Source organism: Chaetodon trifascialis, chromosome 9 (genome assembly GCF_039877785.1).
Source record: "Chaetodon trifascialis isolate fChaTrf1 chromosome 9, fChaTrf1.hap1, whole genome shotgun sequence".
NCBI lineage: Eukaryota > Metazoa > Chordata > Actinopteri > Chaetodontiformes > Chaetodontidae > Chaetodon > Chaetodon trifascialis.
This window is the reverse complement of record NC_092064.1, coordinates 10,309,147-10,332,550: the sequence shown is the minus strand read 5'-3', so window position 1 is coordinate 10,332,550 and position 23,404 is coordinate 10,309,147. Positions and strand designations below refer to the sequence as shown.

Below are 23,404 nucleotides of genomic sequence, written 5' to 3'. Positions count from 1 at the left end.
TATGAATTGATAATTGCTATTGCTTTAAAATTTCAAAAATACCACTATCTGCAGTCAATAATATAGAGCCAATCTCTGTATTGACATTTAAACGAGATAACAAAGTAGGTCTAGGTCACTAATCTGACATTTATCTGGCATAAATCCTATTCATAAATACCTCACTACATCTTGGATATTGGGTGCTTGACTCTGTTGTGATCTATCTGATTCCATAGAAATCCAGCTCACCTTTAAAGAATGACGGGATGACTGTTGCCCTGTTACCCCTCCCTGCCTCCGTAGGTAGGCTGCGGGGATGTTGGGTGTGTGTCCGGAAACTGACAGGTAGCGAGCTGCCGTCTCTCGGTGAGTTGCTGGCAATGCAGCGCACAGATTCAGTAAATATTCCCATATGAGGTTCATACAAACAGACCGATTAAGGATGTTCACATAACTTGGCTCTAGACTTGAGTGAAGCGGTGAACGTGGGCGAAGAGACCGCAGGAACAAACGGGAAATTCAACTGTCAGCTGGCCGGGAAAGCCGATAACACCACCCGGCTTCCGGGGATTCAGGGGCCGCATCGATTGACGGCAGACGTCGGTCGGTAACTCGGGGGAAAAAGGGCGAACCACATCATCGCCGACATCCACCTCTCGATTTCAGCCACTTTCGAGATGTCAAGAAAACTACAAAGGACAGAAGTCTGCGCCGACTGCAGTGCGCCAGGTAGGGAGGATGAATATAAATCAAAAATGGACCACTAACGTTACACTGGAACAATACGTCGGGAGGGCGACGTGGTGGGATAACAAGGCCGGAGCTGCTGTCACTGTCAGCGGGTCCGCAGAACAGGAAAACGGCCAGGGCTTCCGAACGTCGCTTAGGCCCAAAATAAACAGTGAAAATAGGCGTGTTATCACAACGGGAAATATCTTTGGCTAATAGCTACTCATCGTTAATGTGCCCCATTGAGCAGCTTGATATGTATGTTTAATAGAGCAAGAAGAAGAGTGAGGGCTAACAGTTTGTCTGCTGCAGTGGAAGAGACGAGTGTCAGATTTATGTCGCCTTCCTACATGAAGAGACGTTTGTTTTGATTTTCTTGACCGGGACTGACTTCTTAATACGTTAGCTTAGCCTGGCTAACGAGCAGGCGATGTTGACTCACTGCGTTGCTGCCTATTATTAAAGACTTATCTTACACATAATATACCAGTATACAATATCATGATTACGTTTCAAAGCCGCTGTGTTATTGTTTGCATTTGGCTGCGGCGTTTGAGATTATGTCCCTGGCTAACGTTGCTAGCTTAGCTACAACGTTAGCTAGTCTAGCTAACTTTGGCTAAACGGCAAGTTGTGACTGAACAGATTCAGCTAACGCTTCAGCTACCGGTCAGTCGTTTCAACAGTATCTGGTATTAATTTTTGCTAGTTAATGTACTGTTAACCCCCCAGAAAGAGCTTATGTCTACGAACGTAAAGGTTTCTATTTTTTTTATCGCACTTATTTTACAGTATTTGTAGTCACAGCGTACAAATGTGGTTAGTTGTCATTTGAAAGCCATCCTAAAGTGGAAGATTTCATCAGAATCAACATGAAGTTGAAAAGAAGAAACATGTTCAAACTTCACTTGTGAGAAGACAGTAATATGTTATCCACACTGGTGTGTATGTCATAGGTGTGGAATTCATATTTGTACGGTAGTTTTGCCTTGTTTGCCAACGTGTGTTTTGTCGCAAAGTGAGGTAGAGGTGATGCCAAAACAACCTTGGTATCCCCTGCTTGCCGCTGCCTTCCATATGTAGCCTCATATGACCTCATGTTTAGTTTGAAGCACCTGATTATTGGTGCACCTGTGTGTGTGTGTGTGTCTGTCTGTCTCTCTGTCTGTCTGTCTGTCTGTCTGTGTGTGTGTGTGTGTGTGTGTGTGTGTGTGTGTGTGTGTTGCTTGTATTTATTCATGTGTACATGCATTACAACAGCTGCTCTCTTCACAGCTGCCCCACCTGATAGCAGTGTGTGTGTGTGTGTGTGTGTGTGTGTGTGTGTGTGTGTGTGTGCGCGCGCGCGCGCGCGCGCGCGTGCGCAGAGCTCTACAAGCTTTAGGGCCTCACTGCTCTGCTTGCACCTTGCTCCTGCTTTATGACCTGAACTTACTCTCTGCTCCCCCTGTTCACTTCCCTTCCTGCTTCATCGCCCAGTGCGCTGTCCTCCTGCCACCTCAGTTGCTTTTCCCACTTCATAATCTGACCAGCACTAACTAACCCCAGATGAACGCCTTACCCTGCATTATGACCCTGGAAAATTTATCCTGTTTGGAAAAAGGGGAAGATGTGTGTTTGGCATCTTTGTGTTGGTGGTCCTGTTACTAGCTGCGTATTTCTTCTGCAACCATCAGCTCTTTGCATGTAACCCCTCCTTGCAACAACATGCACACACACACACAGTGCGCTGTGCAAAATGCTGACCTAGCCACTGGTGACAGGCCACCTCCCTACTACCCAGCTTTGTGTCATACTAGGGGATAACTCAGTGGCATGGCTACAAAGGACGCCTGATACTCCTAGTCCTAGCCAAGCCTCAGGAGGCTTTAATGTCATGCCATGGCAATCTGCATGGTTTATAGCAACAATGAATCATGCTGTCGTGATAGTAAACTCTTTATTGAGCACAATTGTGTAAGAAACTGACTCTCATGCAAGTTTTGCAGTTGAGTTTAAAAACACTGTGTGTATTTAATTACAATCAATAGACTTGTGACTTGTGTACACTAAGTGGACTTACATGTTGCTTTTGGATCTTAAAATGGTTATTTAGAGCTGCGAGACTCCTCCAGTGGGAAACATTTGCATTTCAGCAAGAGTTTTGAGGATTTGAAATGTTATTATTCACCATTAATACTCATTATAATACATGTTTTATGCAGGCTTAAGTGACAGTTATAAAAACAAATGTCAATGTTGTATTGATGAATTAGGCCAACTTTAGGTGAAATTATGTCATGCTGCAGATTTGGCCAATATGCCGCTGCCAGTAGTCTATCAAGGGCTAATAGCTTAATGGTGTAGCCTCATATTGATCAAGCGAGCCAAGCAGATAGCATAGCCTGTGGGAGTTTTTATATTTATTACACAGATTAAGGAATTAAATTGCTGCAGTCCGGCCTTTAAAGCTGACGGGCTACTGTTCTAAACTAGGCTGTAGCTCTTATCAAAGCCCTTTTGCATTTGCGGCTGCTTTTTTTCTGGGGGCAAAAAGACTTCCAGCATGTCAGTTCATCTGATGATGGACTATTTTAGCTCCATTAATACCCTAAGCCCAGACAGTTTTATCCCAGCCTGAGAGTGACTAAAGCTGATAGTAGAAATGTGTGTGTGTTCATGTGTCTGTGCATGCATCATGCGCACGTAAGAGTGCATATATTTGTTTTGATATTGCAGACTGTATTAGTAGTGAGCTGCTCATCACATCAGGGTCCTGAAGGCATAAATGTGACCCAGACTCTGAGACTAATCTGCTGGTGTCACACACCTGGCACTGGCCCTTGCTGCTTCCCCTCCCACACTCACCTCATTCACAGTCATCTATTTTCTATTTATAAAAATCATTTTCAGCTTCTTGTTTCAGGTAGAAAAGTTCTGATCCCCCCAGAATTATACACCTTGCTTCAATTTCACACCAAACAGACTAAAACAAATACCAAATGTCAAGAGAACCTCAGACTGCGACTGGAAACAAGTAGATTGTGGCGCAGCCAGTGAGGCACCACTGGTCTCACACCAAGCTGCTTATGACTGAAGGATCAGCGTTTGCTTGGTCTGTAGGAGCACACACATTTTAGCATTTCCTCTATCAGAAATTGTAACATTTTACGGTTACAAACATTTTAGCTTGTCACTTTTTCACCAGTAAAATCTTATTGGTCTTGTGTTACTTGACTTTGACTTGACTTTGACCTTGAGACCTACATACAGTGAGTCGACTAGGTGGTTTAAATAATTCTTATGGGCTCAGTTGATCCCTCCTTTGGTAAGCACTTTCAGCGAAGGAGAGCTCTGTGCTTGCATTAGTTCATTAGTGAAGAACAATTCATGGAGTGTGCTGGGCTAAGTGGAATTATAGTACAACTCAGCATATTGGCAGATACATTGTGTGTGTGTGTGTGTGTGTGTGTGTGTGTGTGTGTGTGTGTGTGTGTGTGTGTGTGTGTGTGTGTGTGTGTGTGTGTGATCTAGCTTTGTCTGGGTATTTTGTGCTACCACATTGCATCTTCCAACTAAGACAACCCACAAAGGTTGGCTGATAATTCAGTGTTAGAAAGGTCTGTACATTTTAATCATATACTCGTATTATGACCAAATACCCGTATTTTCATGTCTGAGTGCTGTAAATGGTGTAATTTCACTGCTTTTTCAGCCCTATTATTGCAAAATTCAATTTGTCGTAATTACCTACAGTAACTCAAGATTCTCTTAATTAAACACTATTGTGTTAACACCATTGTTTCATTATTTAGAAAGATGCATTTCCTCTAAAGCACAAGCCTGTTTTGCCGTAAATGTGCGTTAAACAATACTCAAGTATATAAAGTACAATTGCACACCATGTGTGAAAATTGAAAGACTTATAAACTTCTTTAACTGCACTTTATGCTGTTTTTCCTCTTCACGTTGGGCACTCTGTGTTAGCATATTAACATGTTTCATGAAACACTTCTTACCTCAGGTTAACAGCTCAGAACAGAGTACAAAAAGGACCATTTGTTTGAGTTGTCCTTGAAGGAAACTTGGTCAGGATAGCAGTGTAGGTAGAGGACATGTTCTCTTAGGAAAAAATGGCACCCCAGAGTCCTTTTGGGCCTCCATAATGCACCACATATTTTCAGTGACATTCAGATCTGGACTGCAGGCAAGCCGCACTCTTTCACTATAAAGCCTCACTGTTAGAACTGACAGAATGTGGCCTGGCATTGTCTGGCTGAAATATGCAGGGACGTCCCTGAAAGAGACATCATCTGGATGGCAAAACTCATGTGTACCTTGAAGCACAGAAGTTTAAGTTACCCATGCCATGGGCACTAACACACTGCCGTACCATCAGAGATGTTGGCTTTTGAGCTGGTAATGCATCATTTCTTTTTGATGCAGTGTCCATGATATCCAAAAACTGAAATGTGGACTTGTCAAACCACAGGACACTTTTCCACTTTGTGTCTGTCCATGTCAGATGAGCTGCAGAAGTCAGTGGCATTTCTGGATATTGCTAATATATGTGTTTAGCTTTGCATGATAGAATCTTAGCTTGCACTTGCAGATGCATCGATGCACTTTGTTTACCGACAAAGTGTTCCTGAACCCAAGCAGGAATATCCTGTATACAGTCATGTCAGTGTTTAATGCAATGCTGCCTGAGGTATTCAGGTCTGGTTTTTGGTCGCTGTGTCACATCTAACAATCACAGTGCCATAAACCCGTCCCGTGTCTTGGTTGGGTGACCAGCTAGACTACACATATGACCCCGACCAATCACAGCACGTCTTATTTTACGATCACGCACAAGAGATGTCATCCAGAGGCCAGAGAAGCAACTGTCAATCAAACTGACAGACGCGTGTTAGTGTGTGATGCTGGTGGTCTTGTGTACTGAAAAAAAGGAGACAAAGAAAAAACATCTGTGGATGCGCTATAACATTAAAAGCAAATGCAGAAGGTGATGTAAACTCCAGCCCATTCGGTCATTTATACATCTACTGGGTAGCATCTGGATAACAATTACGACAGGTACAATAAGGTTGTCATATTGTAATTTTATTTATTCTACAAGGAGCAGGCTTGGCTGTATTAGCCGCATCAGACAGGCTAATTTAACATTAGATCTGGAACTAGTAATGATAGGCCTGCAGGTAGGACCGGGGATAATGTTACAGCAACACAGCAGCTACTCGCCTGACTGATGAAGAGCTTCCACTATAACATTTGTCTTTTTTGACTCTGTCCTCCTCCCTCGAGGAAACGTTGAATAGGCTGGTACTGTTGCCACAGCTCAATGAACTTTTCCTGTCTTTTGTTGTCCCACCTGACGGCAGCAACCTCAGCATCCCTCCTCCTACTCGTCATGGTTACCTGACCGTGCTCTGGAGAGAGCACCTGATTGGTTAAAAACTCAGGAACATGTCATCACGCAAGATGTGTCATGATAAAGAATTTCAGACATGCTAGTATTTTGTCGGGGTGTTGTGGGGTGTCCCAGACGCTGCACAACAGGTCGTTTAGCATGTCACATTACATAAGTACAGACGATCGATTGTCATTCATAATCGGCCATGACGCTGGTAATTGTCGGCCATGACGTTTTGGAGAAGCAGCTCCAGATTCTTTAAAATGCTGAAAAGTCTTGCCATTACACACAACATATTTATAAGACTCGTAAAACCATCCACTTATTTCTGTTTTTCTGTCAGACCCGGGCTGGACCAGTATCAACCGAGGGGTCCTGATCTGTGATGAATGCTGTTCAGTCCACCGCAGCTTAGGCCGCCATATCTCCATAGTCAAGCACCTGAGGCACAGCGGGTGGCCTCCCGCACTACTGCAGGTAAGTCTGAGAAATGAAGCATGAGTGAAAGGGAGCAGGGGGCCGGGATGGGCTGCAGTACCTGAGGCCCATAATACTACCACAGGAGGTGAGGACTAGTAGAGAAACCTGACAAAGCACTGAAGACGTAAATTCATTTCCACAGGCTTTGCATCTGAGTTTATTAAAAAGTTTGTATTTTCTTCATTAGTGTAAAATTGTATGCCTATCCCCGTGTGTGTGCATCATTTTCAGCCTTTTGCTCATTCGAGAATCAATAACTTCAAACCATAGAGTATTGCATTAGGACTGTAAAGTGACTTTACTCACCAGATTGTTCTTGTGATGCTGGTAATTTTCTTGTGTCATGGTGAGCCTTCACTGAGTCACTGCGTGTGTGTGCGTGCGTGCGTGCATGTGTGTGTATGTGTCTCAGATGGTTCAGACCTTGGCCAGTAACGGGGCCAACTCCATATGGGAACACAGCCTCCTGGACCCTGCTCAGGTGCAGAGCGGTCGTAGGAAACCCAACCCCCAGGATAAAGTCCAGTAAGTATACTCCCTTCAGGCTCAAAATCCTCCGAACAAAAATACCACACCTCTCTCCCCAGTCACCTTTGCTGGAGGAAATACTGTCCCTGCTGCACAGGAATGTCGTAAAACCTTTATGAATGTAATTGCTGTTTCCATTAGTGAAGAGCAGTTGCACCCAGTTGTCCCTTAATGCCCTCTCAACAGTTTTCTCTTAGTCATGGATCATCTTCTGAATGAATCTTGTTCTGCTGTCAGAGGGTTTTTGTATATATGACTATAGGGTGAGTTTCGTCAGCGGAAATTTGTAATGAGTTTTGAGGCTTTGTTCAGACTGCTGGCAATTCCGATTTGTTTCTCAAATCAGATCTTTAATACAGACCGTGCTGTTTTTGCAAGTGACCGGATTGGTGTGTCCAGGCATCACCAACCTATTTTCATGGGTTGCTGCGGTAACGACCAAGGCGTCAATAACTACGCAAGCTAGCAACACGACTTTCCGACGTGGAAGCTTGTGAAGTGGAGATCAAACGATCGTGCTGCAGAAGGCTGTTGTTCTCTGTGTTGTCCTCCATACAGCCTACAGTCTGCTCTGCCGCTTTAATGCACCTCCTTCACTCTGGATTTGATGTCATTGTTGCAAGTGACGCAAAAGACACTTCTAAATCCGACATGACAGATTTGAGCTAGCAGCCTGAACAAGACCTTGATGTCTTTTAGAAACAAGCAGGAAACCGGTTGTGGTGCCAATGAGTTCTGGCTCATTCAAGTAAAATATGAAGGGAAACTGAGTGAGATTTTCACCTAACACAAAACATCAAACGAAGAAAAGCATGAACTGCTTTTCAGCCAAATACAAATCAGCTGTTTGACAACAATGTGGCCTTCAGGAAACGTCTGAAACTTAAAATGTATTTTACAGAAGATTATTTAACGGACACTGTGGCCTGTACCGGAGTGGAAAATATGCTTTTTTCCTCACACACATTAACACACTTTTTCTGATGTGTGGACTTTTTAACTATCTAATGTTCTCCCCTGGTGCAGTCCCACTAAATCAGAGTTCATCAGAGCCAAATACCAAATGCTGGCCTTTGTGCACAAGCTGCCCTGCCGCGATGATGATGGCGTCACTACCAAGGACCTCAGTAAGGTGAGTTCAGCTGAACAAGCCTATGCTCACAAGCCTGTGCCGTATTGTTGCCATATTGCATGTTCTAGATGTCAGTGGGAGATCTCAAACATAAACATGTACATGTGCATGTGCATGTGCACACTCGCATACACACACACTGGTGCTGTGCAATGACCCAGCAGGGTGTAATAATGATCTCTAATGCTGTGGAGCTCCACTGGGTTAATAAGAGGATTCTCCCTGTTTTTGTCTCTCAGTGATGTTTAATCTGTCCACCCTAACACACTCTGTTTGTCTCTGTCCTCTCTCTACCTCTCTCTGTTAGCAACTCCACTCAAGTGTGCGGACGGGGAGTTTAGAGACGTGTCTTCGACTCCTGTCCCTCGGCGCACAGGCCAACTTCTTCCACCCGGTTAGAAAAAAAATCTACTTGCTGACTAACGCAGTCTAACAGTTAACCATGCTGTTCAATGACAGCCTTTATTCCAGGCATGTTGTCCTGACTGTTTGTGTGTCTACCCGACCCTCCAGGAGAAAGGCACTACCCCGCTCCATGTGGCAGCAAAAGCAGGCCAGATCCTGCAGGCTGAGCTGCTGGTGGTGTACGGTGCAGATCCCGGAGCACCCGACATCAACGGACGCACACCTATGGACTACGCAAGGTACAAGGCAGTGGACACACAGTAGATTAATAGCACAGTTTGCATTTCAGTCAGATTCCAACTGCTGCTGGAGAGTGGTGAGCAGAAATAGTAAAACAGTTTAAAAAGGAAGGAAGGAAAGTGGGATAATTAGTGTGTGTGTCTGTGTTCCAGGCAGGCGGGTCATATAGAGCTGGCAGAGCGGCTGGTAGAGTGTCAGTATGAACTGACGGACAGACTAGCCTTCTACCTTTGTGGACGGCGCCCAGGTAACCCACTGTTAGTTAGTGTGCACCTCCTATGACCTTAAGTGTGGCATTTAACGTCAGTGACACTCTTCTTCTTCTTAGATCATAAGAATGGCCATTATATCATTCCTCAGATGGCAGACAGGTATGGACCGTGACATTATTGTGTTGTCTTAAAGTCTATTCAAGCGTCCTGTTTTTGCTTGCATGGTGTGGTTTGTTTGCATGAATTGTCTTAGTGTACTTGAACTTTGCAGCTACCTGACTTGTCATACTTCTACGACGACTACTTTTCAGTGCGTCTCCCTGATTCTGGTGCAGATTAGAGTTTTGACCAGAAGGTGGCACTATAGTATGTGGAAGCCCACCCAAAAAAGGGAGCTAGATAAAGGAGGTCTTTAGCATCTCTGTCAAAGCTGGCTGTTTATTGTAAATGGTGATCTAAGCTATTACAGGTACCTGCAATGATTTAGATATGTGAGGTGTGCTTGGTTTATTAATCCCAAAGTGCGGGTTTGATTTGAGAGGTGCAGGAGTGCACAGTCAGGTTGTTATAAATCAGGTTCAGCATTACTTGGCTCAGCTTATTTCGAAGATTTGATGGGTGCTGAGCTTTCACAGCTGAGCCAAAGAAGTAGCTCAAAAATACGCTCACAAATGTACATATTAGGCAGGGAAACCAAGTGCACCTCAAAATCTATTTGTTACTTAAGCGGTTTTACTTCTGAGCTGCCATCTAACTCTACTTGCGTCTGTTCTGTTCTGTTCTGGTGAATGGTTCCTCTTGATAATAACCATTAAAGCTGTTTTGATGTGGCTTCTCTACCCCTCTTCCTGTCTGTTTCTTCCTTTTTCTCACTCGTCTTCTGTTCTCTCCATTTCGCTGCGCTTGGTGGAGCCAGAGCTCGTCCTAAGTGCCCGACACAGAGGTATCTTCACTTTCCTTGTTCCTTTTTTCCAGAATCTCTTCCTTCATTTCATCCCCCCTCTCTCTGCTGCCCCATCTTCCCTAGATTTCCCTGTTGTATACCAGAATGAGCTTCAGCGGTTTCACAGTGGGATGATTATTAGGCCTTAATCTGATACTACTAGGAAATAGAGCTGTGTAGTTAGTTCTTAGGGGGAAAAATCAGGATGACTAAAGGCTTCTTAGAAATAGAGTTTCAATCACACCTCACATTTCTATTTTCAGATAATGCAATAAAGCTTTTGACATGTAGCTCTTTTATATCTGTGTACCAAAACAATTTAACACTTGTCTGCAGCAGCACAGAGGAAGAAAGGTTCATTTTGTCCCACTCCAAATGCGCCCTTCCTTTCCCTTCCTCTCCCTGCCTGCTCCACCTCTAGCCAAACACTTGTCCCACCTCCTCACCTCTTGCCTCTATCTCCATATCCATGTCCTCCTCGCTCCCTCCCTCTGCCTCCGTCTCTTTATTCTGCTGTATCTTTGTGATGCCCGTCTTACTTTTGTCCTCTGTGTTTTCTAGTCTGGACCTGTCAGAATTGGCCAAGGCTGCAAAGAAGAAGCTCCAAGCGGTGAGTCAGGTTGAATTGGGACATTTAAATCATGGCGTCATATGCATTCACATTACAGGTCTGCAGACTGAGGAGAGAATCGCCAAGGTCGAAGGTTTTAGACTATAGACTGAGTCAGTTTTCTTGCATCCTTGAAAATAATGTGAAAAGAGAAGTGCTTAGTTAAAAGAAAGGCCAAAAAAAAAACAAAAAACGACTGTACAGTATCAGATTGTTTTCATGTCTGTTTTCACTGTTGTGTTTGATGTGTAAGCATGCCCAAACACACCTGGTGATGCATCTGAGGTCAATTTTTGTGTGTGTGACAGCTTAATAATCGGCTGTTTGAGGAGCTAGCGATGGACGTCTATGACGAGGTCGATCGCAGAGAAAACGATGCAGGTGAGCCTCATCTCCTCTTTCCCTTTTTCGTGCTGTATGAGGTAGAAATCTCAGTGTGTTTTGGCTTTTCCCCATTATGGAAACTAGGTAGAAAACACCTCCACAAGACATGATTTTGAGAAGAAAAGGAGGGAGAGAGAAAGAGAGAAAAACAGACGTTGAGAGGACAGAAGGCAAATTTGAGGGATAGAGTGAGGAGAAATGGAAATTGAGTCTTGAACAGGAAGGCCAAATGGAGTGAGTGAGTGAGCGAGGGAGGGCGGGAGGAGGAGGAGAGACGGAGTGAGGAAGTGCCTCAGAAATTCTTGAGCCTCTCTCCTCCTCCGTGGCTCTTTCTTGCTGTCTCCTCTTTTTTTCTCCGTCTCTTCTCTCTCTCTCTTTCCTTCAGTAGCGGTAGCAGTCAAATTGTGCTTTCTGACTGAAGCACCGCAGGTAAGTGGCAGGGATACAAAGAGACACACACACACACACACACACACACACACACACACACACACACACACACACACACACACAAACTGAGCCACACACAAGGGGAGGGCTCAAAGTATAACGGTGGATTATAGGATCTACCGGATGGTTTTTTACTGGGCTTTTTTCTGTCTGTATGTATGTGGGGGTGGGTGGACTGGCTGCCCAGGTTCCGTGTTGCACACACACGCGCACACACACACGCACACACATGCACACGCGCGGACTTATTTTTTGCTTCATGTTTGTGTCTCCAGTGTGGCTTACGACCCAGAACCACAGCACACTGGTCACAGAACGCAGCGCGGTGCCCTTCCTACCAGTCAACCCTGAATACTCTGCCACACGCAACCAGGTAAAACATACGCACACTCATTCACACACAGTGCACATAACCACAGGCGGCCTGCATATATTTATAGACGTTTAAATTTTTTTTTACCTTTAGGGAAAACTGAGAAGAAGAAGAAACTAAGGTGAAAGAACTTGCGAGCAAAAAGGCAAAAATAGAGCCTGGTGATATCTTTGTCAGTTAGACAGTGTAAGTGTTTGGACCAGAAGCCAAGAATGAGTGTGAAATTGACAGGGGATGTTGTTCAGCTGTGAAAGAGGAGGGAAGATGTAATCCATCTGTGCTTCCCTCTCCCTCTCTCCCCTCTTTCCCTCACTCTGTGCGTGTGAGGGAGAAATCCCATATGTCCTCTCACATAGTTTCTCCTCATCTGCGTGGCTCATTAGTGTAAACATTGACTTTTGACACGAGCATACACACGCAGAAAAAACACCCACATCGCCACGTTTGCTCTGTCAGGATCGAGCAGCTCACTGCAGTCAGGAGCTGCTGTCTATTTATGGTGGGAAACAAAAGACAAACACACTCACACACATTTAGAGCTGAACTTTTTACCTTCCTTTGTCTTCCAAAGTGAGTAGTTTGGCAATTCAATGGAAAGTAACCTTTTTATTCTCTTTTGTGGATGCCAGCATGTGAGTGTAATTGCACGGTTTCTACTTCTTTCCTCGTGTTTGTGTATGTGTGAGCACACTTGTGGTGTGTATCTGAGTATGACTGTGTTTTTCCACAGCGCATGGTCGTTAACCACAGTAGTCACACAGGCAGTGAACTGTGGACTGTGGACTGGATAGCATCTGTATTCCACACAGCTCATAATATAATTTATTTTGAAAATATCAGACGGTCGTTCCGGCGTATGCATTTGTGTTTATACACTCTGATAATCCAAATCCTATGTCCCGACTCTCTTTCAGGGCCGTCAGAAGCTGGCCCGTTTCAATGCTCGGGAGTTTGCCACGCTCATCATCGACATCCTGAGTGACGCCAAAAGGAGACAGCAGGGGAAAGGTCTCAGCAGCCCTACTGGTGAGACACAGGGAAGAAGGGACCGACAGATTAGGTCTGATGGGGGTCATAAAGCTGAGCCAAAGCTTTGGCTTAAAGAAAAGCCAAAAAGGCCTAAAACATTTGATTGATTATTGTTGCAAGCAGCAACATGGTGAATGGCACTTTAGTGATGATGGGGAAAATGGTGATTTCTTTTGGATTTACTGTCAAAGAGTTGCATTTCATTTCAAACCTTTATTTAAACTTGAAGAACCAGTTTGTCCTCATTTACAATGATGTCCAGTTACAGACAAATTCAAAATAGGACAAAAACCCAGACACACTGAAGCAAGGATGTTTGGGATCATGGTTTTGAATTGTCCATAGCACCAAAAGCACGTTTTCCCTTGTCAGACCCATTGGATCTGGGCATTGATGATGACCAGCACGACTACGACAGCGTAGCCTCTGATGAAGACACAGACAGCGAGTTGACCACCCAGAACAACAACAACACACAACGCAGCAACCGTGCAAAGGTACAGAGCTTGAACACACACAACTTCAGACCAATGCATACTTGTGACATGCACTGTAAAATCTACTAATGCACAACAGTAGTTTTACAGTGACACTCAACAATTCAGCCCTGTTCGTCTCACTTACAGTAGCGTATACAGTGGTTGCATCAGCGAGCAAAGCTTTGCCATAGCTTCTTCTTTATGACTGCTTGTCCCAGCATGCTTTGCGGGGAGTGGCCACAGTCCGGGCTGCCACATAGCTCATGAGTGACATCATCAGCTATTCTGGGTCCTTGTCAGAGAGGCATTGTTCATACAGAGAGAGTGTAGTTAGAGGGAAGAGAGGAGGAGATTGAGCGAGAGTGAAAGAGGGGAAAATGCTGCAGAGTGGGAGTGGTAGAAATGACAATGTCAACAGCTAAACCAGTAACTAGCTCCTCTTCCCGTGGACTTGTTTGGCTCAGTGGGCAAAGCTCTGAAAAACCGCAAGTCAGAGGTTCCACTCCCATCTCCACTCTAGAAATATGTGCATTCATTATTTTGTTTTCTTCCTGTGATTGAATGGTATCAAATGGCATTCGTTATATATGGTGTTGTCTAGAGTTTAGGTGTAAGAGTAAAATAGGAATGGATTGGGTAGGAGGTGGATGATTAATGAACAGAGCTTTGATGAATGGTCAGTGAAAGATGTTTGTAGATGATTCAGTTTTAGGGAGTGGTGTTGGACTGAGTTTGAGCATGCTCCAGGGTCACAGGAAGTGGGGGCAGATGGTGCATTGAGAACCAGAACTAAAGCTCTACTGTCTGAAAGTGTGTGATCAGCTGTGGTACTGGCCTTCAGGCTGGAGGCGAGCGCTTGTCCTCTCACACAGTTGTAAGATCTGTTACATGCAGCTCAGCAAGCGCTGATTCACATATACCCCCACATTACAGAAACATAAAATTAGCAAAAAATACACACTGCATGTACCAGAAAATCAGGACAGCTTGAACAGATTTGCTCCATTCATTTGTAAAGCACTAAAGAAATGAGCCTGATGTCCATTTCCTCACTTAATCTGTGCCTTTTTGTCCACCCGTCCGTTTTTCTGTGTGTCTTTCTACCCGCCTGCCTGTATGTCCCTATCAATCCAGAGTATGGACTCATCAGACTTGTCAGACGGTCCCATCACCCTGCAGGAGTACCTGGAGGTGAAGAAGGCCCTGGCCTCCTCAGAAGCCAAGGTGCAGCAGCTGATGAAGGTCAACAACAACCTGAGCGAGGAGCTCCGGCGGCTCCAGAAGGAGGTAGGGAGTATGGAGGGTGATGAAAGGACGGACAGAGACAAATCAAGGTCAGAGGGTCAGCATATGTGTGCAGTACCTGAAGCCCAGCAAACTGTTCGGTATTCATTATCTTCTTTAATAATAGTGGAGAGTAACAGGTGGGACAGGTCAGCATGAATTGTCTCATACAAAGGTGAACATGAAAGCGTAAACTGTAGAAGTTAGAATATAAAATCAGATAGAGATCTAGATTGAAGAACACACAGGACAAAATGTCAAAGACAGGTTGGCAAGCTGAGAAGGAGCAATTGATTCAGACAGAAGGAGGCCAGGATGATGGAGAGACAAGTGAATATTTGAATATCTTTGCGAGCTGATGTATCTTTCCTGACAGGGTGTCATTTTCTAACGCTGATGTCTCAAGACGATGTATTTGGTGACAGCTTTTCACGATTATTTAGTAACCAAAGCAGCTACTGTTCTGGTGTGGAAAGAGGATGCTCCAAATACCCGTCATCATGTTAGCTGTCGTTTCTAGTTTAGACAGTTTTCACTTAATAGCCCTTATTTGCTGTCCGTCGTCGCTTCATTTGGTTTCCTGTGACTCATCATTGCTAGCTCATTGTATTCATTAGCCGCTGCCAGTGTCAAATTATGTGACCCATGATTCATTCGTGTGTTTATTTTGTCACCTGACTGAGGATTTAGTGAAAAGTGGAGGCGAACATCCACTTGTACAAGCCGACACACTTACTGTACATATTGCAGACGACAAATACTGTCATCAAATTAGATGGTAGTCAGCCTTACCTCAGTGCAGGTGAGCCCTCATTTCCCCTCATGACCCTTGAAAACAAACTATGTACATACCTGTGTATATATATATATATATGTGTGTGTGTATGTACAGGTATGTAGCCTTCCACATACCTGTTCCCAAGACCTAATCCCTTCCTCCACATGTAACCTATTGAAGTGTCTTTGCCACACATTCCCTCCCTCCCTGCCCCCCCAGTACTGATATGAGTTGATATGTATGAGCCTTTTGTTACTGTATCTTGTGATTGTGGATGCTTGTCCTCGACCATTCAGTTGACGCCCCCTCCCTTCCCTTTAACCTCCCCGTGTCCCTCCCTCCATCCTCTCATCCCTTCCTGCCCCTTTCCTCCTCTCCTGTAGATCACGCGGATGCAGACAGAGAACAGTGCGATGCGGGGGGGCCAGCAGGCTGGGGGGGCAGCTGGCCATGGGGTAGGAGGGCCTGGAGGAGGGGGAGGAGGCCACTGGCAAGGGGGTGGGACTAGAGGAGGAATAGGTGGAGGGGGTCTGGGTGGGTTTGGACCGGGAGCAGATCCCCCGGGGCTCTCTGTGCCCTCCTCGGTCGCCCCCCACTCCCATCTCCACCGGAGGGACCGCCAAGCCTTCTCGATGTACGAGCCGGGGGCGGCCTCCGGCCCCACGGCCCATGGTCCCCCAGCCCTGGACTCCCTGGCAGCCCGCCTGCAGCCCCTCAACACACCCAGCGTAAGTTAGAACTCCCCCAGCCCCTTTCACTTCCCACCTGCCTTTTGGTGGCCCTGATAGGCTGTTTTTGGTCTGATTGACGGGTCCTAGTTCCAATCCTGATCTGTCTATTCCCTTCAACTTTCTCTCACCCTGCATCTCAGTTCCCGATCCTTCTCTTTGAAAAGTCCAGTTGTGCATGAACCCCATTTAAATGTGAGAGTGTAGTACTGATGTGTCTCAGAACAATACAACCTGATTTTTTTTAGCACCATGAAGGGGAAGTGCATAAGTGTGACATTAAGGAGAAAGATGGAAAATAGGGATTGTGTTGCCTGGCTGTGCCTCTGACTTCTCTGCTCTCTAGCCTGCTCTGCGCCCTTGTACTTTCACCTTTTTTCTACCCTTTTTGACCTCCCAGATAGCTCTCCCGCTTCTGGACAGCTGCTTCATTTCGGAATTGCTATGATCACACACACATATGACAGCGCACACACACCTCTTGCGTTTTTGCTTCTGGTAGAGTGACAGGCAACTAGGTGACCAGTTCTAACACGATGCAGCGTTTAGCCCACGTCAACGTCTATGAAGCTGCAGTATGCAAACACATGACCACTCAGCACTGCTGTTCACCTTTCAGTGGAGACCTCCACGGAGTCGTGTACAATTCACCATCTCCATACACAAAGATTTACCTGTTTGTCTGTTTTCTTTCTGTCTGTCTGTCTCTTCACCTGTCTGTCCCTTGCTCACTGCAGTGCAGCCGTGCATCCTCTGGATGTAAGCATTCTGTCTGTCTGTCATTGCATTGTTTGCCATTTCATCGACTGTAGGATTCTCTCACATGCAACTACTGTATGCACCACTTTCTGCTTGTTATGCATCCTAATAACGGAGATCAACATTAGTATAAAGTATGTGTGTAGTCTTGTTTTAGACCGGCTGTGTGATGTATAGCTGTTCATCACCAGTTAGTTGAGTTGACAGTGTTCTTTGAGTTTCAGTGTTAGATATATATATAGAGGCATGTAGTCTTGTTGGGATGATGGGTGAGCTGCCGAGTTGATCTGACGCTGCTCTCACTGGCTCATTCATCTTATTTTTCTGCTGTTTATAAAAAAAAACAAAAACCCTCTTCTCTCTGTCCCCACGCTCTTTTTTTTCTCCATCCATCTCTTTCTGCTTATCTTTCATTCCCCTCTCCATCTCTCTGTCCACACACGTCTCTCCCCTTATCTCTGTCCCTCCATCTCTCTCTCCCTCTCTCCATTCTTGTGTTCCCCTCTTTTCACAGGTGAGGAAGGGTGGTACAGGTGGTCCAACGCCATACGGCAGCCAGCATCTGTCTGGATCTACAGAGATGGGCAGATACATGGTGAGCGCTTATAGTTTACAGATTTGGATTCTTGACTCATTTTCTGACTTCATGATCCTGCACTCCACTTAGGGAGTTCAGATTATAGGCTTACATTGCTGTATCAAAATCAGTCTCCTACAAATAGTGCAACGGCTCAGAATATTCACCCTAATCCTTTGTTTTATTATAGAAAACCTCTGATGATCCTGGTAGAAAGGTCCACAATACAAATCAAAAACCAAACATAAAGTGTCTTCCCTGCTGACAAATTATTTTTCCAAAGCAACCGCTGTTGATATTTATTCAAAAGATTCAAAACTGCTGATGTGAAACCACTTTTAAAGACTGTGCCATGCGCTGGACCTCTTGTTGAAATCGTCACATGCACTGGGAGCAAATGCTTGAAATGTGTGGGAGGATGTATCCATTATGCTCGGCGGGGGCTCCACTCGGGGGCTTTGGCGAGGTGGGTGATAATTGCATTGATGGAATGTGATGTTGCTGTGTCTCCCTCCGCAGGTCCCTAAACCAGACAAGCACGGCAGCGGCACTGACAGCGACTATGACAATACACAAACATACGACCTCTCGCTAAGGTCAGGCCCACTGCAAGGCACTGTACACAAGGATGAGTGTGTGCAACTCTGCAACCCTGATTCCAAAAAAGTTGGGACGCTGTCTGAAACCTACATAAAAACAGAAAGCAGTCATTTGCAAACAAACAGTGTTTTATGTGTTTCTGAGCCCATTTAGTGATATCCTTTTATGTACTGTTTTTAACTGAGTATATGTCAAAAAGGATTAACAAATTAGTCTGTTTTATTTCTGTTTTACTCTGTGTCCCAACTTTTTTCAGGGTCGTGTACCAGTAGTTTTTAGAAAATACTTTTACTTTGATTGATAGTACCCATTTCCATTGTTATACTTCATATTTAAACTTTTATTCTGAAATCATAAACTGGTTTTATTCTGAAATCAGATTTGCACCCACATGACCAAATGAGTTCTGGCATGAAAGCCAAAAGTTATTATTATATAATTGATATTATTACTCATCTGAATGCCTTAAACGTTTTGCGAATGAGATAATCTGTGCAATTTCGTCTAAAGTTTGATATTTCAAACGTTCAGCAGCCTCATTGCTATGTGTTTCTGTAATTTTGGACCACACACTGATACTGGGGTTAATGATCTTTACTAGCAGTTGTTAATGAGAAATACAGACAAACAGTCTCTTAAGATATTGGACCTGTAACAGTGTGGAGATGCTGTCCTCTGTGTCTCTCGGCCCTGTACTTCAATCCAAGGTGTTGATTAAAGTGTATTTATGTGTTTCTCTCAGCAGTATGGGCCGCAGCAGTGAGGAGGAAGGTCGTGCGGAGTCTGAGGAGGGGGGCGGTGGGGAGGCGGGGGAACCGGACCCCACCCTGCCCTGCACGGAGGATGTCATACTGAAAACTGAGCAGGTGACCAAGAACATCCAGGAGCTGCTCAGGGCCGCACAGGAGTTCAAACACGACAGGTGGGTGAGAGACGCCCCAGAGACGGGACAGGAAGCACCAACTCTCTTTTCTTTGCCTCAGTCATCTGTCAGCTGCTACTTTAAACAGCACATTTCTCTCCTCTCTAGCTTTGTTCCATGTTCTGAGAAGATCCACTCCGCTGTCACTGAGATGGCCTCACTCTTCCCCAAAGTAAGTTCCCTGAGCTCATGTTTCATTTGTCCCTCTGTGTCTCTTTTCTCTGATCTGTTTATATTCTCCATCTTGTGCGTTGAGCTTTGATTCCTTTCATCTCTCCGTAGCGCCCAGCGTTGGATGCAGTCCACTGCTCCCTACGCCTTCTGGCTTCCAGTGCCTCGCGGTTGCAGGTGGAGTGCCGTAAGGCAGCACCCTCGGAGCCTGGGGCCCCTGCAGTGGACTACCAACTGCTCACTCAGCAGGTCATCCAGTGCGCCTACGACATTGCCAAGGCTGCAAAGCAGCTGGTCACCATCACCACTCGTGAGAAGAAACAGTGACCCAACAAATATGGATGGATAGATGGATAGAGAAGAGGGAGAGAGAACGGATCAATGCATGGGCGGGCTAAGAGGGATGGGAGGGGCGTCTAGGAGAGGAAGAAAGAGGGAAAATATGATCACACTACATATGGGAGGACGAGGAAGGGGGAGCGATGGGAAGAATGATAGGTGCGATGAGGAAGATTTGGAATATGCATGAAAATGGAGTCCGACTGAAGAGAGTCGATGGTTTAGTAGAAACACTACAGAGGAGAGAGAGAAGGAGAACAAGTGAGGAATGAAAGTAGGGAAGGACGAGTGGGAGGATCCAATGTGGAAGCTACAGCCTGCTGCAACCTTAACAAACAGTTGGAATCAGATGTGTATAATAAACCGCTTAAACTGTGACGAGCATACGTGAAATACAGTGGTGGTGATGTACAGCGAACCGGATCCTGAAATGTTAGCGCTTTATTTATTCTCGCCCGTCATTCGTCGTCCCGGCCTCTCTCCGTTTACCCTGAACCAGGGAGGGAGGGAGGAAGTGTATGGCGTGGTCTCCGTCCTGTGAGGAGTCAGGACGTTTTCCCCTCTCCTTTCCTCTCTGGCCCGCTCCTCTCTCTCCAGCCAGACACGAGGCCCTCCCCGCCGTCTCCTGTCCCGTCCCGTCCCGGACAGGACGAGCTGGCGCTGCAGAGAAGGACCCATCTAGCTCCACCCCACACCCCACCCAGGCTCTCAGATGCTTCCTCCTGGGTTAGCTTTTGCAGGGGGCTGCAGCTTTCCTCTGACCCGTCACCCCCTGTTGTTGGCGGTACACAGCATGATCTGGCATGTTTTCAGTTCTTTCCTCTCTCTTCTTTTTCTTTATTTTTTCTTTTGAATGTGCAGATTGGTGTGGTCTGCACCTCTGAGGACAAAACTGACTGACTTACACAAAGCAAACACTTACACTGGAATAATTGTGATTTATTGTCATTGTTTATCATTTTTTTGTATTGATATTTTTACTGACTGTCATCTTGATTTAACTTTTTATGTTTGTTTATTTTATTGTCTCAAATATGATTCAGTGGATTGGGAGACAGGTGGTGAATATGTGCTCAAGCTCTTACTGGGATGAAAGTAAACATGCACACGTACACATATAAAAAAATAACCTGTGAAACGGTCCTCGACATTTCTAAAGCACTCCCTCTCTGGGTGACACTTGAGTTTTTTTTGTTTGTTTGTTTGTTTGTTTGTTTTTCATGTTGTAATATGTCCTGTGGCCAAGGGGTTGGACAGTTGCCAAAGGGGAGTGGGTGTAGGGGGAGATTTGTATTTGGTTTAAGTTTTGTGTGAGACCGACAGCCCCTTGGTGCATTATGACAGGACCTGGATCAAAATGCTCTTTTCGTGTGTCCTCAGCTTCTTTTTGGGCTCGATTATCTTACAAATTGCCTCATTTAACAGAGCCAGTGGAATCATCTCAGAATCAATCCCATAGTTATTTTTGCTGTGCCAAGCAGGTCAATAAAATTGCTTGGTCCAGTTTGTGTATGAGGATCCCCCCCCCCCAATATCCCAGTGTTGCTTTAAGTCAGAAAGCTATTAACACAGCAGGCATTCTCCCTCAGTGCTTGTATTACACCGCAGCCATTCTCTGCGTGCATGTTAACAAAATGGTTCAGTCACATTAAATTGAGACACATACTGGTTGGTGTGTTGCAGTTAAGCTTTAAGCAGTCCTGTGGAAAGCCCCAGATCGAGCAACCTGGACAGTAATACTCATATCGAATGGATTTGGCCACCTCACGTGTGCTTGATGTAGTGTCTTGTATGATTTTTTGGACTGTCTGGCACAATCAAGCCCATGTTCTGTTCTCTGATTGATTTTCTGTCACGGCCTGCTGATCTGGGCCACTGAAGTTGTCACTTCTAGCTCACTGTTTGAACTCAGCATTGGGAACAAATGCTTTTTTTTTCTTCTTTTTTTTCAAAAAGATAGCGCACTTAGCCTCCTGTCGGCTTGGCTTAAAGCTTGTTACACTGTGCTGAACAAATGCGGTCGTATCTGTAACGGAAGGATGCAGATGGGACCTTAAAAAGTCTTTCGTAGCTGCCACAAGGACCGTCCTCTTCTAGTTTGTTTGCCTCTAACCCTTCTCCAATGACTCTGTCCCCGGTTTCTCAAAGTGTTTGTGGCTTCGACAGTTGGTTGTTCTTGCATTGGTCAATTCTGCAGTCATGCTCAGAAGGCCGCCGCACATTAAACGTACTCACCTAAAAGACTGACCTCATCCTTCAGACAGCAGTTGCATCTCAATCTTTTTCTTGTAACAGGCCTGCCTTTTAGCAAGAAACAATTAGACCTTAAGTAGCCCCAAACACTGAGAGATTGATGCTAGACCACCTACAGCACTGCTCTGTCCACTTTATTCATGCTTTATTTTTCACCCCCCCCATCACTTGGGGGTCTCTGACTGTCAGTATTCCTCAGTCTCTCACATGGTTGTCTCTGAAGGGGAGATTTGAATGTTTACTCCGTTTCCTGTCAAAACAAATCGTATCCCGAAGACTCACAACATGTATCATCGTTCGCTATATTTGGACATCATCACCATCTCCTGTCTGATTGGCCGAGTCATAGTGATTTTGAACTGACTGCTGGAACAGCAATACACACACACACACACACACATACACATACACATACACACACACAAACACTGACATGCACGCACAGAGGGGCCATCCTCAAAGTTCGTCCCTTCAATCATGATTGCCCAAGTTTTAGACTAGAGTCATATATATATATGAGCATATATTTTCATGCTATATTTTATATTAAGCTATATGTTAGGGTTATGTCTGCAAGATATTTATGTCCATTTGTTGGCCCAAGTGGGCTTCAGGCTGTGGGATCTGTTCACCACTCAGCTCTTAAGTCTTGACACCAATGTACTAGATATTTTAAGTCTTGTGAGTATGGTTATGCTGTGGTATCACCCCCTTATGTAGTTATATTGTACATATTCACGATCCTACTGGAATCCATAGGAAGCGAAGAACAGTTTGACGGAGGCTATCACTGGTCTCAGTTGCACTATTTTCAAACACCAGCTGGGTGACGTAGGATCTACATTATGTACTGCACTCTCCCAAAGGTCTTAGTTCAAGTACATCAGGTGCAGGACGCAGGGTTTGATCCGGGTGGGGCAGTAGGAAAGGTCTGAAGCACACTTCGGCTTAGCACTACAGTCATCTCAAAAAGGGAGGGAGGGCCAAAAAATGCACATGGCCCGGTCCCTCCCCGAGTTAGTTGACACTACGTAGGGTGCCTCTAGTATGAATGTTAAAAGCTTCTGTCGGTTCATGTCCAACACACTTTGTACACCTTCATCATTCAGCACATGCTTTCCAACGTCAAACACATGCCCTCAAATTTTCAGTTGGACCAAGCCTTCTGCAAGTACAAACACTCAAATTTGCAGCCCGTGAATTAAACACACACACACTTCTGATATTCAGCCACTGGCAGTGCACTGTGGCCTGTACTGTTGCTGTCCCTGTGTTTCTTCACAGCTCTACACTTTGGGAGATGGGTGACGGGAGAGTTATCTTTTAACAGAAGACGTTCAAAACTGTATAAAGTAGAGAAAACAATGACTTCAAAAGGTCAATTGTAATGGAAACTCATAAGCTGTACATTTGTAATAAAATAGTAAAACAAGCTGTGGCTCTGCCTGCATTTCTTCTTACTGAATGGATGCTCGCTCCAATGGGGACAAGTGTATTTATATATATTTATCAGCATCAGAAATCCAGTTCTTGGTCCGTTAACTGGTCGCACACACACCATCTGCTTAAGGTGTTAAAAGACAGGGGAAAACATGCCGACGTCCACGGCAGCTGTTGCAAAC

At 45.1% G+C, this 23,404-nt stretch overlaps 1 protein-coding gene across 3 annotated transcripts; it reads left to right on the top strand.

Annotated features, from left to right (window-relative positions):
- The first annotated feature begins 322 nt into the window (after positions 1-322).
- On the top strand, positions 323-23,207 carry git1 (G protein-coupled receptor kinase interacting ArfGAP 1). 3 transcript variants are annotated; one of them, XM_070969860.1, is made up of 21 exons: positions 524-711; positions 6,450-6,583; positions 6,999-7,111; positions 8,141-8,246; positions 8,554-8,640; positions 8,760-8,890; positions 9,044-9,138; positions 9,220-9,262; positions 10,020-10,046; positions 10,608-10,656; positions 10,965-11,037; positions 11,766-11,863; positions 12,778-12,889; positions 13,265-13,389; positions 14,506-14,658; positions 15,817-16,161; positions 17,435-17,515; positions 18,017-18,093; positions 18,843-19,019; positions 19,128-19,191; positions 19,302-23,207. In XM_070969860.1, the coding sequence occupies exons 1-21, from the start codon at positions 660-662 to the stop codon at positions 19,515-19,517; spliced, it is 2,358 nt and encodes a 785-aa protein (XP_070825961.1). In that variant the 5' UTR covers positions 524-659; the 3' UTR covers positions 19,518-23,207. The 3 variants fall into 3 exon arrangements, with proteins under 3 accessions (XP_070825963.1, XP_070825961.1, XP_070825962.1); XM_070969862.1 differs by lacking the exon at positions 15,817-16,161 and having other exon boundaries at positions 323-711; XM_070969861.1 differs by lacking the exon at positions 10,020-10,046.
- The last annotated feature ends 197 nt before the right edge of the window (positions 23,208-23,404 follow it).

Coding starts and splice junctions, on each gene's coding strand:
- git1 (XM_070969860.1), top strand. CDS start 660: ATGTCAAGAAAACTACAAAGGACAGAAGTCTGCGCCGACTGCAGTGCG. Junction 8,247..8,553: donor CTACCAAGGACCTCAGTAAG/GTGAGTTCAGCT, acceptor TCTCTCTGTTAG/CAACTCCACTCAAGTGTGCG. Junction 9,139..9,219: donor CCTTTGTGGACGGCGCCCAG/GTAACCCACTGT, acceptor TCTTCTTCTTAG/ATCATAAGAATGGCCATTAT.